The sequence below is a fragment of the Malaclemys terrapin genome, chromosome 2, assembly GCF_027887155.1.
Source record: "Malaclemys terrapin pileata isolate rMalTer1 chromosome 2, rMalTer1.hap1, whole genome shotgun sequence".
Taxonomy (NCBI): Eukaryota; Metazoa; Chordata; order Testudines; family Emydidae; genus Malaclemys; species Malaclemys terrapin.
In genome coordinates this window covers 241,859,710-241,872,869 of record NC_071506.1, presented here as the reverse complement: position 1 = coordinate 241,872,869, position 13,160 = coordinate 241,859,710, and the positions used below count along the sequence as shown (strand labels likewise).

Genomic DNA, 13,160 nt, shown 5'->3' with positions numbered 1-13,160 from the left:
GAGAGCCAGTACCGAGGGGTGAAAGTGTCTTTAAGGGGTCAAGTATCAGAGGGGTAGCCGTGTTAGTCTGAATCTGTAAAAAGCAACAGAGGGTCCTGTGGCATCTTTAAGACTAACAGAAGTGTAGGTGATGGCCAGTGGAGTTCTGTTGGTTTCTTTTTTGGGCCTGTCTTGTAGCAGGAGGTTTCTGGGTACACGTCTGGCTCTGTTGATTTGTTTCTTTATTTCCTTGTGTGGGTATTGTAGTTTTGAGAATGCTTGGTGAAGGTGGAAGCTGGAGGCATGAAGGTAGGCGTAGCGGTTGGTGGGTCCGGACCAGTGGCACCACTATGGGCACCCGCATGGCCCCACAATATGCCAACATTTTTATGGCTGACCTGGAACAACGCTTCCTCAGCTCTCGTCCACTCATGCCCCTTCTCTACCTATGCTACATTGATGACATCTTCATCATCTGGACCCATGGGAAGGAGACCCTGGAAGAATTCCACCATGATTTCAACAGCTTCCACCCCACCATCAACCTCAGCCTGGACCAATCTACACGGGAGGTCCACTTCCTAGATACCACTGTACAAATAAGCGATGGCCACATTACCACCACCCTATACCGAAAACCTACCGACCGCTACGCCTACCTTCATGCCTCCAGCTTCCACCCCGGTCACACCACACGATCCATCATCTACCACCAAGCACTGAGGTACAATCGCATCTGCTCCAACCCCTCAGACAAAGACAAACACCTACAAGATCTTCACCAAGCATTCTCAAAACTATGATACCCACACAAGGAAATAAAAAAACAAATCAACAGAGCCAGATGTGTACCCAGAAGCCTCCTGCTACAAGACAGGCCCAAAAAAGAAACCATCAAAACTCCACTGGCCATCACCTACAGTCCTCAGCTTAAACCTCTCCAACGCACTTCTGTTAGTCTTAAAGGTGCCACAGGACCCTCTGTTGCTCTTTAAGGGGTGTGGACCCTTGTGGGTAGAATAGAAGTCCAATGCCTACCACAGCTGTATGGCTGCTGTACACAAGGCAACTCTTTGGGCTAGATCCACAAAGGGGACCTGGACTCAGCGATGAAACGCCTAACTTGTAGGTATCCTGCCATCTAGTAGAACCCACAGCCCTCAGTTGCGCACCAAACTGGGTGAGTGTGACATACCCAAGGTACAATCCAGATTAATGAGTAGCTGTGTCACCCCTGCCCTCTAGCCTGGGGTGTCCTTTACAACTGCTGTAGCCTCGAGTCTGGACTGCTCACAAACAGCCTCTAGCATGCAAGTCACTCCCAGCTGTGTCTGTGTGTGTGCTGAAGCCAGCAGCCACACCTTGTCTCTTACCAACCTTGGTTATGCTGCTGGGTGACCCTAACACACTCCCAGTCCTGGATTTCCCCCCAGAAATGTATGTCCTGTACTGCCCAGCACCTCTCCTGGACAGTACAAGCTTATATAAAGTTCATTATTGTATTAATAGAAATGATATGCAAACAGTTTGTTACCCCAAATGAAGTTTCGCAAACACTTCAATTCAAACACACTGTATTAGATAAAACAATAACAGTTTATTAACTACAGAGAGACTTTAAGTGAGTACAAGTAATGAGGCATAAAAGTCAGAAATAGTTACAAGATAAATAAAGATAAAATGGAATTGGTGCCTAACTTAACCAACTATGTTAAATTCAAAGCAATGTTTTTCTCATCACATGCTCTCAGCCATCTGACCAAACTTCTTAGATCAAAACCCCTTCTCCAATACAATGGCAGCTTCCTTTGCTCTTTCTGGTGTAGTGAATTGATGGACACAGAGAGAAAGAGGGGTGGGGACTTGGAGTGTTTGTCTCTCATTTTTATGGTGTCAGTCCCCCTCTCTGAAAACAGTTCTAGTTGAGATTCTGGAGACAGAGAGTCTATAGGAAAGGATATTCCCTGCTGCTTTTCCTCACCTATTGGAGCTTCTTTTTGTTTCCCTTCCTGCTTGAGGACTCTGTTTACTGCTTAAATGCAAACTAAGCAGAGCTGACATTCCTTTGTCTGAGACAGACCTGTTTGCCAACCTCAGTTTGGAACATGGGATGAGATCACCATACAGGGGAATCTTATAACTTCACATACAATGTTGCCAGACATATTTTATCAGGACAATACTGACCAGCAAACAATGAGTTTTCAGATGATACCTTACAAGGCATAGGCGCCAATTCCGTGGGTGCTCCGGGGCTTGAGCACCCATGGGGAAAAATTAGCGGGTGCTTGACACCCACCGACAGCCAAGCTCCCCCTGCCCCTGCCTTGCCTCCTCCTCCCATCCCAAGCATGCCGCGTCCCCGCTCCTCCCAGCGCTTCCTGCCCCCTCGCCGCCTAACAGCTGTTTGGTGGCACTTAGGACTTTCCCAAGAAATAACACAAACACCTACAATATATTCAACACAGTACTTATATTAAACAGGTGACAAATATAACATAACAGGGTAAAACACTATTTTTAGGGTCACCGGTGCCCATGCTGATACTACCTGTGACTTTCCCCAGTCACGTGACCTGATGTAGCAAATGTAAGATTCGTGTCCCATTGGTACGCGTACTTTGTTGAGGCCCTTGATGACCTATGACCACGATATCTTTTCTGCAGTGGTTTAGCAGTGTGGCTGACTGGGTTCAGTACAGCCCAAAGGACTCACAAGCGGGAGAAGGTGGTAAGTCCCTCCACAGGTTTAATAGGCAGCAGGTTATAAAATCCCCAAACCCTTACTCCTTGGCTTGAGGACACAGTTCAGGGAGTAGGGGGTCCCCAAAACAATTTATCTGACTGACTGACTAAAATATGGTTCACTCACAAACTCCATGAATGATCCTCAGGTTGAGAGATGACTCGGTCACTGCAGAGGGTCTGATCTCTGCTGGCAGGGATCCTCTTCAGGCAGGAGTCAGGCTGCTTCTTCTGGTCCCAGGATTTCCCCTCACCACAAAAGGGTGCAGGGCTCAAGGTGCAAATTACACAATTATACTAAAATCTGTAGTCTCCTACCCCAGCGTCCAGACACACTTACAGCAGGCAGCAGACCTGGACTAGCAGCCAGAGCAGAGCTGACCATGTGGTTACTGGTCTCACCTAGGGAGCTGGAGGGCTAATTCAGCCTGGCTGGGGAAGTTTCCCAACAAAACTTTACAAACATGGAGTTATCAGTGGAGCGGGAAATCCCAGCTGAGGGATCTTGCTTTCAGGTCCCTAGAGGCCAGTTCTCAGGGGGAACCCTGCATGCAGGCCTGGGACTCACCAGTTCCCCACACAGCCAGTCCTGCCCTTCCCTGGCTAGCTCCAGACTGCCTCAAAAAATGGCTTCTCCCCTTTCCTGAGCTCCCTGGGAAGGACATCTCACTCCCTATTGGTTGCCAGGCAGACTCTGAGGCTACCTTGGCTCCTCCTCCCTACCAGGGACAGTGTGCCTCTCCCTGAGCTGCCAGGAGACAGAGCCCCAGGAATCTAGGTAATCTCCTTGGGGGTTACACTTGTATAACGATTATTACAGCAGTGTGTAGGGTGTGAACACAGGGGTACATGCTGTCACAGTGAGTGCTCTAACTGGGTTACATGATGTAAGAGGGTACCATCACAACTGTATTTTGTGTAGGGCCCAATCTGGTAGGCAACTGCTGAGAACACCTACTGTATCGGGCCCCACTAGAAAGATAGACAAGACAATGGTTTGAGGATCCTGGTCGTCATAGACGCTTCGCTGCTCATGGCATGAGGATTTAGGTTGCTTTGTAGATGCCCACTGGCAGAAACGTAGGCACTTACAGGGTTAGACAGAGTGAAGGTTTTGAGGATCTAAATATTGGACTTAGGCACCTAAATCCCTTTGTGGACCTACCCTTTTGTCTTTTTCTCTATGTGAGGTGAGGGGGCTGAACAGTTGCTACAGACTGTAGAGCAAATGACTTTTGCCCTTAAGGTCCTCAGCTAGGCCAAAGAAACAATGCTGATTATACTGTAGAACTCATTGCCACAGGAAGTCATTGAGGCTAAGAATTAGGGATGTAAGAGTTTAATTGGTTTCTGTTAAACGGTTAAACCCGGCTACTGTGTGGCCGCCGGGACCCTGGGCGTAGTTTAACCGTTAACAGAAACCAGTTAAACTCTTACATCCCTAATTCTTAGCCTCAATGACTTGAGAGGTCCCTCCAGGCTGCTGACCCCATGGCCGGGGTTCCTCCGAGCTGCTAGGATCCCTCCGTGCTGTCGGCCCCACAGCGGGGGTCCTGGCTGCCACCCAGCATCACAACGTGCCCAGGGTCCCTCCAGGCTGCTGGCCCCATGGCTGGGGTCCTGGCTGCCGCCCGGCATCACAATGTGCCCAGGGTCCCTCCGAGCTGCTGGCCCCACGCCTGGGGTCTGTCCTGGCTGCCGCCTTGCTGCAGGATGCCAGGCGGCAGCAGAGCCGCAGGTGCGGGGCTCGCAGCCGGGATGTCGGCACGGGTAGCAGCAGAGCTCCAGATGCGGCGGCAGCTGCAGAGATCCCCAGATGTGGGGGCAGCAGTAGAGCCCTGTGTAAAATGTGGGGGTGCTGCAGCACCCCCCACACCTCTAGTTCCCTGGGTAAATGTTTAACCATGTAACCGACAGAATTTTAATCGGTTACACGGTTACTTTTTAAAATGTTATTTACATCCCTACTAAGAATTTAACAAGATTCACAAAGGGTTTGGATAGTTATAAAGATATCAAGACTATGTAGAGTTGTTTTAACTAACAATAATAATTTTTGAGGGGTGAGTGAACCTCATGCTTTAGGGCTTAGCCTAATCTCAAACTATTAGAGACCAGGTGGAGACCTATGATGGGAAAAATTATCCCACATCTGCTTACAATAGGGCTCCCCTTCCTCTGAAGCACTTGGTGCTGGTCACCATGTCCTTTCCAGTCAGACAAGGCTGATCCTTAACTCCTGAAGCTGCAGAACAGAGGAAAACCCACTGCAGAGAGCGAGCCTGAAAATGAGAATGATGTATTCCCATAGCCATCCAAGGAAACTAGCTCCTTCAAACTATCAATTGTCATGGTAGAGCCCTTTGGGATGGGGTTGAGTAAGTCACTGCTTGTGAGGGAAACACATTGTTGCACAAGCTACCCCAGATTCACTTGATGACAACTGGTCGGTCTTCCAAAGGGGGGGAAAAAAAGTTATTTATCTCATCTCTTAGCAATGCAGGATGATACAGGATACATTACCTTCCTGATATTTTTAAATGCTAATTTTTCATTTACTGGAAGATTTTATATATACATATAAAAAAACCTGTTGGGCAAATATATGCATGAAAAACTATTGACACATACACAAGTGAGTAATTTAATTCAGCTGTTTGACTAATGAACTATAATTTGGAGAGCCTATGGCGTTAAATATCAGATAGATTCCAACATAACTATCCCTTCAATTGAAAAGCAAATACATTTCTAGCTAGACAATAAATATGAGTTTAAAACTGCAACCCTTAAGAAGGATTTGAAGGAATCAATTTGACTGCAGAAATTTGGTTTGCAACTTTATATTTAGGCTTGGCAGAATTCATTTAAAAAAAATAATTTCAGCCGATAATATCAATGTTTATTTTTAAGCATTTTTAATTTTGATCCATTTAAATTGTTACTGTTGTGCAAAATTATGAGTTTTAAGCACTTTTAATTTTTTTTTAAATCAATTTAAATTGTCGGGAGGGTCAGACAATAATTTAACAGTAGATGTTGAGATTCAAAAAGTTAAAGTTTTATAACTGTTAAAAACATTATCATGTTAAAATTTATAAAATAAATATTCTTAAATCAAACTCTAGTAAGTTCTCAAGCAGCATTTTTCTTACTTTGCCTATCTGTACATTTCAATTATTATTGATGGAAACATTTTTTCATTGGTCTGTGTGTGTACCATGAAATTGATGGTTACTGGCATTTACTGATAAAAATCTAATGCTTCTAAGCCTACTTATATTAGTATTACATAAAAATCCCTACCATTAAAGATGCAAAGTTAAATACTCCTATACTGAAACCATGCAGTGAGCATCAGCCATCGTGCAGACTGAATGAGGCAGAGTCCTATGGAAAAGTAGCATATGATCATGTAAAGCCTGTTACCATAGTGCATATGCACAAGGGGGCTACATTAAGACTGCACAGGGAGCCTTAATTCTGGCATTTCTTAACTTTTGACTGCTTGACCTTATAACCTTAATGTTTTAATGTCTCTTTTCAAATTTAATTTCTTACATTTTTAAAGAGCAGCCACTTCCTCCCTTTACCCCCCCCCCAAAGCCAAAACAGAAATTCTGTTATGTGGACCCATGTTGACCCTCACTAGAAAGTGAAGAAACACTTGCCAGTGGGATTCACAGCTTAGCTAGCAGTCAGAGGAATGTTGCAACTTGGGAATCCAAGATCAAGTGCACTTCTGCCTCTCTACCCCAGCCAGGGGCGCTAGAACAGGGCGGGTTAGGAGTCCATGCCCACCCCCTTTAAAAGTGAGAGGGCTATGCTCTCCCAGTCTTTGCTGGCTGTAAGGGCAAGCAGTGCGGTGCGGGGCCTCAGAAGGAAGGGGCGGCACAAGGGCGGGCAACTAAAGACAGGATTTTATAATGGAACGTGTTAAGGTTGTCTAAATATAGGTAGCACGACAACCACCACCTCTAACGGTATTTTAAATGCTATGGAAAGTCCTTTTTTTTCATATTGAGATTCCCTGTAAAAGAGAAGGCTTCTAATTTTGCAATTTAAATTTGCCCCCTTCCCATGCCTAAAATAAATAAAGTTATGAATTAAATCTACAAATATAGGTCTAAACATTGGTCCAACACAAATCTACCTGTCAAAATGAATGCATACGACATACTTCTAAATTTCTTTACATTTATATTTTATGAGAAAAACTGATGTTTTTTGCAAAAAAAGATGCAAATATTATAATATACAAATAAGCATTTTTACACATCTGAAAGGAAGCCAGAAAGCCAAAAAAAATGAATATTTCGTAAACAAGTATTTACACTGATGTGCATATTCAGAAAGCTCATGTATGAATTATTTTAACCATCATAAAAAGTTCCCATGTAGATTTTATATATACACATGTCTGTCTGTCTGTCAACTGACAAATTTAGTAAAATTTGACAACCAGTATCAGCTAGTTCAACATTTTCAGTCTTCTGATTAAAATATATACTCCATAATATAAAATATTGTGTTCAAGATTCATTAAGGCCCTGAGTAAGCAAACCCACCCTAATCAACAAAGCACTTAAGCATATGCTTAAGACCCACTGACTTTAATGGTATTTAACAGCATGCTTAAAAAGCGGGCTTTAGTGCTTTGCAGAACAGAGGCTAAAGTCAGGGTAGGGGCCAGGTTACTAATATTCTAGGAGTCCAGCTTGCAAATTAGTAACCACAGGCTACAGCAAAGTGAGACTGTCCTCAAGTATTACAGTCAAAGTAACAATTTTAGTAAATTACAGTCATGCTATATCATGTTTTGTTTAGTCTCCAATTTCATATAAGATTTTAATAGACAACAATTTTTTTCATATCTGAGTATGCTTCTGAAACTTCATCTAATGATGTATTTGCGTGATTCACTGAAGTTTCGTCTTCTAAATTAGATAACTCATCTTCTACAGCAGATTTTTTGTTTGCAACTGGTTCAGCAGTTTCAGTTTGCAGCATTTGCTCAAGTCTCTGTATACCTGTAAAAAGAAAGACACATCAGTATAAGTTTCTTCTCAAGGGAAGCAGTGGTGTTGAAAGTGTCCTTAGGTATACTTTAAACATCTTAGATTGTTGGAAGAGAATTTTTAAAATCCAAATTACTTTTCCACAAATGATGCAGAATGCAGGACTAATTTTCCACTAATGATCTTTTTACATTTCTCAGATTGGATAAATAGGTTAACTGCAGGGTTTTTTATTTTCATTTTCAAGTTACATCAATTTTCAAGTTGGTTCTCATGCATGATCAAAATAATGCAGCCGTTGGGTTGCAAATTCTGCAGGAAAAATTTATGTAATAACTTTCCACTGGAACTTTAAAAAAAGTCAAGAGAACATTTCTATTTGACTTCAGTTCGTGAAAAGATTAATTTTACAAAACAAAGTTTTTTTTTTTTTTTTTTTAATTTACAAGCTGATGTGGCCAGCTGCAAAGCTTCAACAGATTTCAAATCCATATATCTATGTCCTGCATTTCTTTTCTATGTGGCAACTGCAATTTAAATCACTAAACTCTGTTGTAATTCACACCTTTAGTTATTTCAATGCAAGTCTGTGTGTCAATACTCATTTCAGAATAAAAACGTCTACTGTAAATAGATTTTTTAAAACCAAATTAAGAATTACCGAATTAGGGCATTATCTGAAATAACACTTTGAATTACAACCAATGTAGTTATTTCAGTTCCAGTTACTGTGCAGAGAAGATCTTACTCAGATTGTATAGGAGTTTTGTCTGAGAAAAGAAATTGCAGGATTTGGCCCTTAATCATGAAAATTTAGAAGGACAGAGTTAGGCTCTGATCCTGCAAACATACATTTAATTTTATGTAACAACAGTCACATTAAGGTCTTCAAAATGCTACTCACATGCATAAATAAAGCAAAGCATGTGCTTAAGCATTTGCAGGATCAGGACCTTAATTTACATAAACCAACAGATAAGATGTTTACTAATGCCAAAGCGTCCCAACAATTCTCATTACATATCTTCATATCAAACCAGCTTTCCTCCATGACAGAGAGAAATCATGTTTAGGAAACGTCATTTCTATGAAAAGTAGTTCTCTTATTTATATTGTGGTGCTGACAGCCAGCCAGCCAGCCAGCCAACTCAGATCACAACCTCAAGGAAATGTTAAGTGTACCAATTCACTGGTTAGGATAGAACAAAGGGGGATGTTATCCCATTACATGTACATGGCATATGCCACGAATTACCTTTGCTCTAAATGCATGAAAGCTAGTGAAATGCTAATATTATTGTCTTCACCTGTTTCCTGTGGTTACTATCTTTGTACTTAGTCAGCCTTTAATCACAAAATGTATTAACTTTTAGATGAGAAATTACTACTTAATATGTAAAACTGCATGAAAATAATACAGCAATCCAGAAGCAATGCTTCAACTAAATGCATTATGACAGGTTTCAGAGTGGTAGCCGTGTTAGTCTGTATCAGCAAAAACAAGGAGTTGTCCTTGTGGCACCTTAGAGACTAACAAATTTATTTGGGCATAAGCTTTCTCCATTCTTTTCCCTCACTCTCACAGACCTTGGGAGACAGCCCAGTCCTTGCCTACAGACAACCTGAAACAAATACTCACCAGCAACTACACACCACACAACAAAAACACCACCCCAGGAACCAAACCCTGCAACAAATCCCAGTGCCAACTCTGTCCACATATCTATTCAAGGGACACCATCATAGGACCTAACCACATCAGCCACACCATCAGGGGCTCGTTCACCTGCACATCTACCAATGTGATATATGTCATCATGTGCCAGCAATGCCCTCTGCCACGTACATTGGCCAAACTCGACAGTCTCTACGCAAAAGAATAAATGGACACAAATCTGACATCAGGAATCATAACATTCAAAAAACAGTAGGAGAACACTTCAATCTCTCTGCTCACTCAATAACCGACCTAAAAGTGGCAATTCTTCAACAAAAAAAACTTCAAAAACAGACTCCAACGTGAAACTGGAATTAATTTGCAAACTAGATACCATCAAATTAGGCCTGAATAAAGACTGGGAGTGGTTGGGTCATTACAAAACCTAAACTTAATTTCCCCATTACTAATTTCTCCCTACTGTTACTCACAACTTCTTGTCAACTGTCTGTAATGGGCCACTCTCTTACCACTTCAAAAGTTATTTTTCCTCTCTTGGTATCCTGCTGTTAATTGATTTATCTCATTAGATTGACCTCACACTTAGTAAAGCAACCCCCATACTTTCATGTATTTATACCCGCTCCTGTATTTTTCACTTCATGCATCTGAAGAAGTGGGCTCTAGCCCACGAAAGCTTATGCCCAAATAAATTTGTTAGTCTCTAAGGTGCCACAAGGACACCTCGTTGTAAATGCATTATGTGTGCCTCTGCAATTGAATGGCCCATTAAAAGGGATTGAAAGCCTCAGAACTGTAAATGAAGAAACATTAACTTCAAAGCATGCGTCTTTACATTCAACAATGGGAAACCCACAAACTTTGTCTGCATTTAGTCAACAAAGCAAGAGCTGTGCGGTGCTGTCAGACTGGCACCCTGGGAGCAATTCTGCATCTCTGATCTATTTAGTTGCTGTCAGGGGGTGTTCCAGATGAATGACAGGTCCCCCAAGCCATTTTGGGCAACCCTGAGGGACTTGTGGGAAACTAGCAGATATCACATCATGGCTATCATTTGGATTTAAAACTTTGACTCACCTGTTATGTATTTTATTTGATTTAAATCTCTCAACAACTCTCCATTCTTTTCTCAGCTAATATATCTTTAGTTAGTTTACTAAAGGATTGGCTATCAGCATTGTTTTTGGTGTGAGAGCCAGAGTATCCACTGACCTGGAGTAAGTGACCAACCCTTTGGGGTTGGAAGATCCTAATGTGAAGTGATTTTTGAATACAAGCTTATTAAAACCAAAGTCCAGTTTGTCTGAGTGCCAAGATATGCTGGAAAACCTAAGGGGATTGTTGCTGGCTCCACAGTAAAGCTAATATAGTACTCCAGAAATGCATGCTTGTTACTGGTTTGGTAAGATCTAATTACACTGCTCTACAGCCAAAATGCTTCTGAAATAAATGTAGTCAAACTTTACTAATTCTGGGTCACTGAGAACGAAAATGATGCTTAAAATTGTTGATTGGCTCTAGTTTTCAAGATATGCTATTGGGTCAGTATATACGACACTTGACTTGGGAATGGCGGAGGATAAGTGAGTTCTAAAGGGAAGGGATCTCAATTTAAACCAGAAATGACTAAAATACATCTTTGACTGGATCTATGAATAAATCTATGACTGGGTTTGGACAGTACTTGCTTTTTAGGCAAAACAATGAATGATGCAATCTGAAGCTGGTATTGCATCATACATGATATGAATTGCATCATGTTATTCCTAGAAGTCATGGATGATGCAATCATAACGAAGCTTACATCACTCTGCTGAACAAATTGCCCTATATCAGCTCTAGAAATCATACAGTGTCGTGCTCTCTTATTTGTCAGTGTTTGATTTTGCAAAGAGACACATTTCTATTTAGTCAAAGTGAGCAGAGATGCCTCGTACTTGTGTGAACAGTGCAGATAACTTGCGCTATGTTTGTGGTGAAGTGACTTTTGCATCACAAAAGTGCAGTATAACCACTATGGTTAAGAAAGCCTATCACCTTTATTTTGGCTGCAAAACTGGAGATCAGGACAAGAGGTGGGCCCCACACATATGCTGCAACACTTGTGCAACAAATCTTCGCCAGTTGTTGAACAGGAAAAGGAAATCTATGCCTTTTGCAGTGCCAATGATTTGGAGAGAGCCAAGAGATCATACCAGCAATTGTTACTTCTGCATGGTGCCTCCAGTTGGGAAAGGTGTGTCAAAGAAGAAAAAGTGGACTGTGCATTATCCAAACATTCCATCAGCTATACGCCCAGTACCCCACGGAGAAGGACTGCCGGTTCCTGATGCACCAGAATCATTCTCACTTGAGTCAGATGAGGAAGAGGAAGAGGATGAAACTTCTGGTCGTGAAGCATCAATGTCACAGGACCCACATTTTCTCCCATCCTCCTCCTCTGAGCCACACCTCATAACACAAGGTGAACTGAATGACCTTGTCAGGGATTTGGAACTACCCAAGAGTAAGGCAGAGCTGTTGGGCTCCAGACTACAGCAGTGGAATCTCCTGGCAGGTGATGTTAGGGTTTCCATGTTCCGTGACCATCAAAAGGATCTTGTCCCATTCTTCTTCATGGAAGGTGATCTTGTAGCCTGCAACAACATCGATGGTGTGATGGCAGCCCTCAACATCGTTCACGATCCAGGTGAGTGGAGACTGTTCACTGATTCATCGAAGACGATTCTTAAAGCTGTTTTACTGCATAATGGCAATGTTTTGCCATCAATTCCAGTTGGTCATGCAGTCCATATGAAGGAAACCTATGACAACATGAAACAACTTTTGAGGTGCATAAACTATGACCAACATCAGTGGGAGCTTTGTGGCGATTTGAAGGTTGTTGCTCTCTTGCTTGGTCTGCAGACTGGATACATAAAGTACTGCTGTTTTCTCTGCGAATGGGATAGTCGTGCAAGAGATTCCCACTACATCAAGAAAGATTGGCCACTCTGACAGTCATTGGAGCCTGGGAGGAAAAGTGTTCAGCATCCACCACTTGTTGAATCAAGGAAGATTTTGTTACCACCCTTACACATCAAGCTGGGTCTGATGAAGAACTTTGTCAAGGCCATTGACAAAACACAAGCAGCTTTCAAGTACCTCCGTGGAAAATTTCCAAGGTTAAGTGAAGCTAAGATAAAGGAAGGTGTCTTTGTTGGTCCTCAGATTCGTGAACTTCTTCGAGATGATGCATTTGACCATGCACTGCGTGGCAAGGAAAAGACGGCATGGAAAGCCTTCCAGTTAGTGGCAATAAATTTTCTCGGAAACAACAAAGCAGACAACTACAGGTTGCTGGTGGAAAACCTCCTCAAGGCATACAAAAGCCTTGGTTGCAACATGTCACTAAAGATACATTTTTTGCACTCTCCTCTAGATTTTTTTTCCACCGAACTGCGGAGCAGTGAGCGACGAGCACGGCGAGCGATTTCACCAGGACTTTGCAACAATTGAGAAACGCTATCAGGGCAAATGGAGCCCATCAAGGCTTGCAGACTATTGCTGGACAGTGACAAGAGATGCTCCATTTAATGAATACAAGAGACAAGCCAAGAAGCGCCGAGTAGACACTGAAAAGGACTAAACTATGTACATAATAGTTTTTTGCCTTTTGTTTCATAATAAATTTTATTTATATAACCCTTTTGCTGATTTTTAAAGTGTTACATAAACAGGACAGGTGAAATATTATCATG

General features: G+C 42.3%; 1 protein-coding gene across 1 annotated transcript in view; it reads right to left on the bottom strand.

Annotated features, from left to right (window-relative positions):
* Window positions 1-5,614: 5,614 nt before the first annotated feature.
* Window positions 5,615-13,160, bottom strand: part of LOC128832829 (1-aminocyclopropane-1-carboxylate synthase-like protein 1) — a 36,849-nt gene continuing 29,303 nt past the window's right edge. The window contains exon 14 of the mRNA XM_054020466.1: window positions 5,615-7,754. Coding sequence (XP_053876441.1) covers window positions 7,573-7,754 — 182 coding nt within the window. The 3' untranslated portion in view covers window positions 5,615-7,572. The remainder of the gene's footprint in view (window positions 7,755-13,160) is intronic.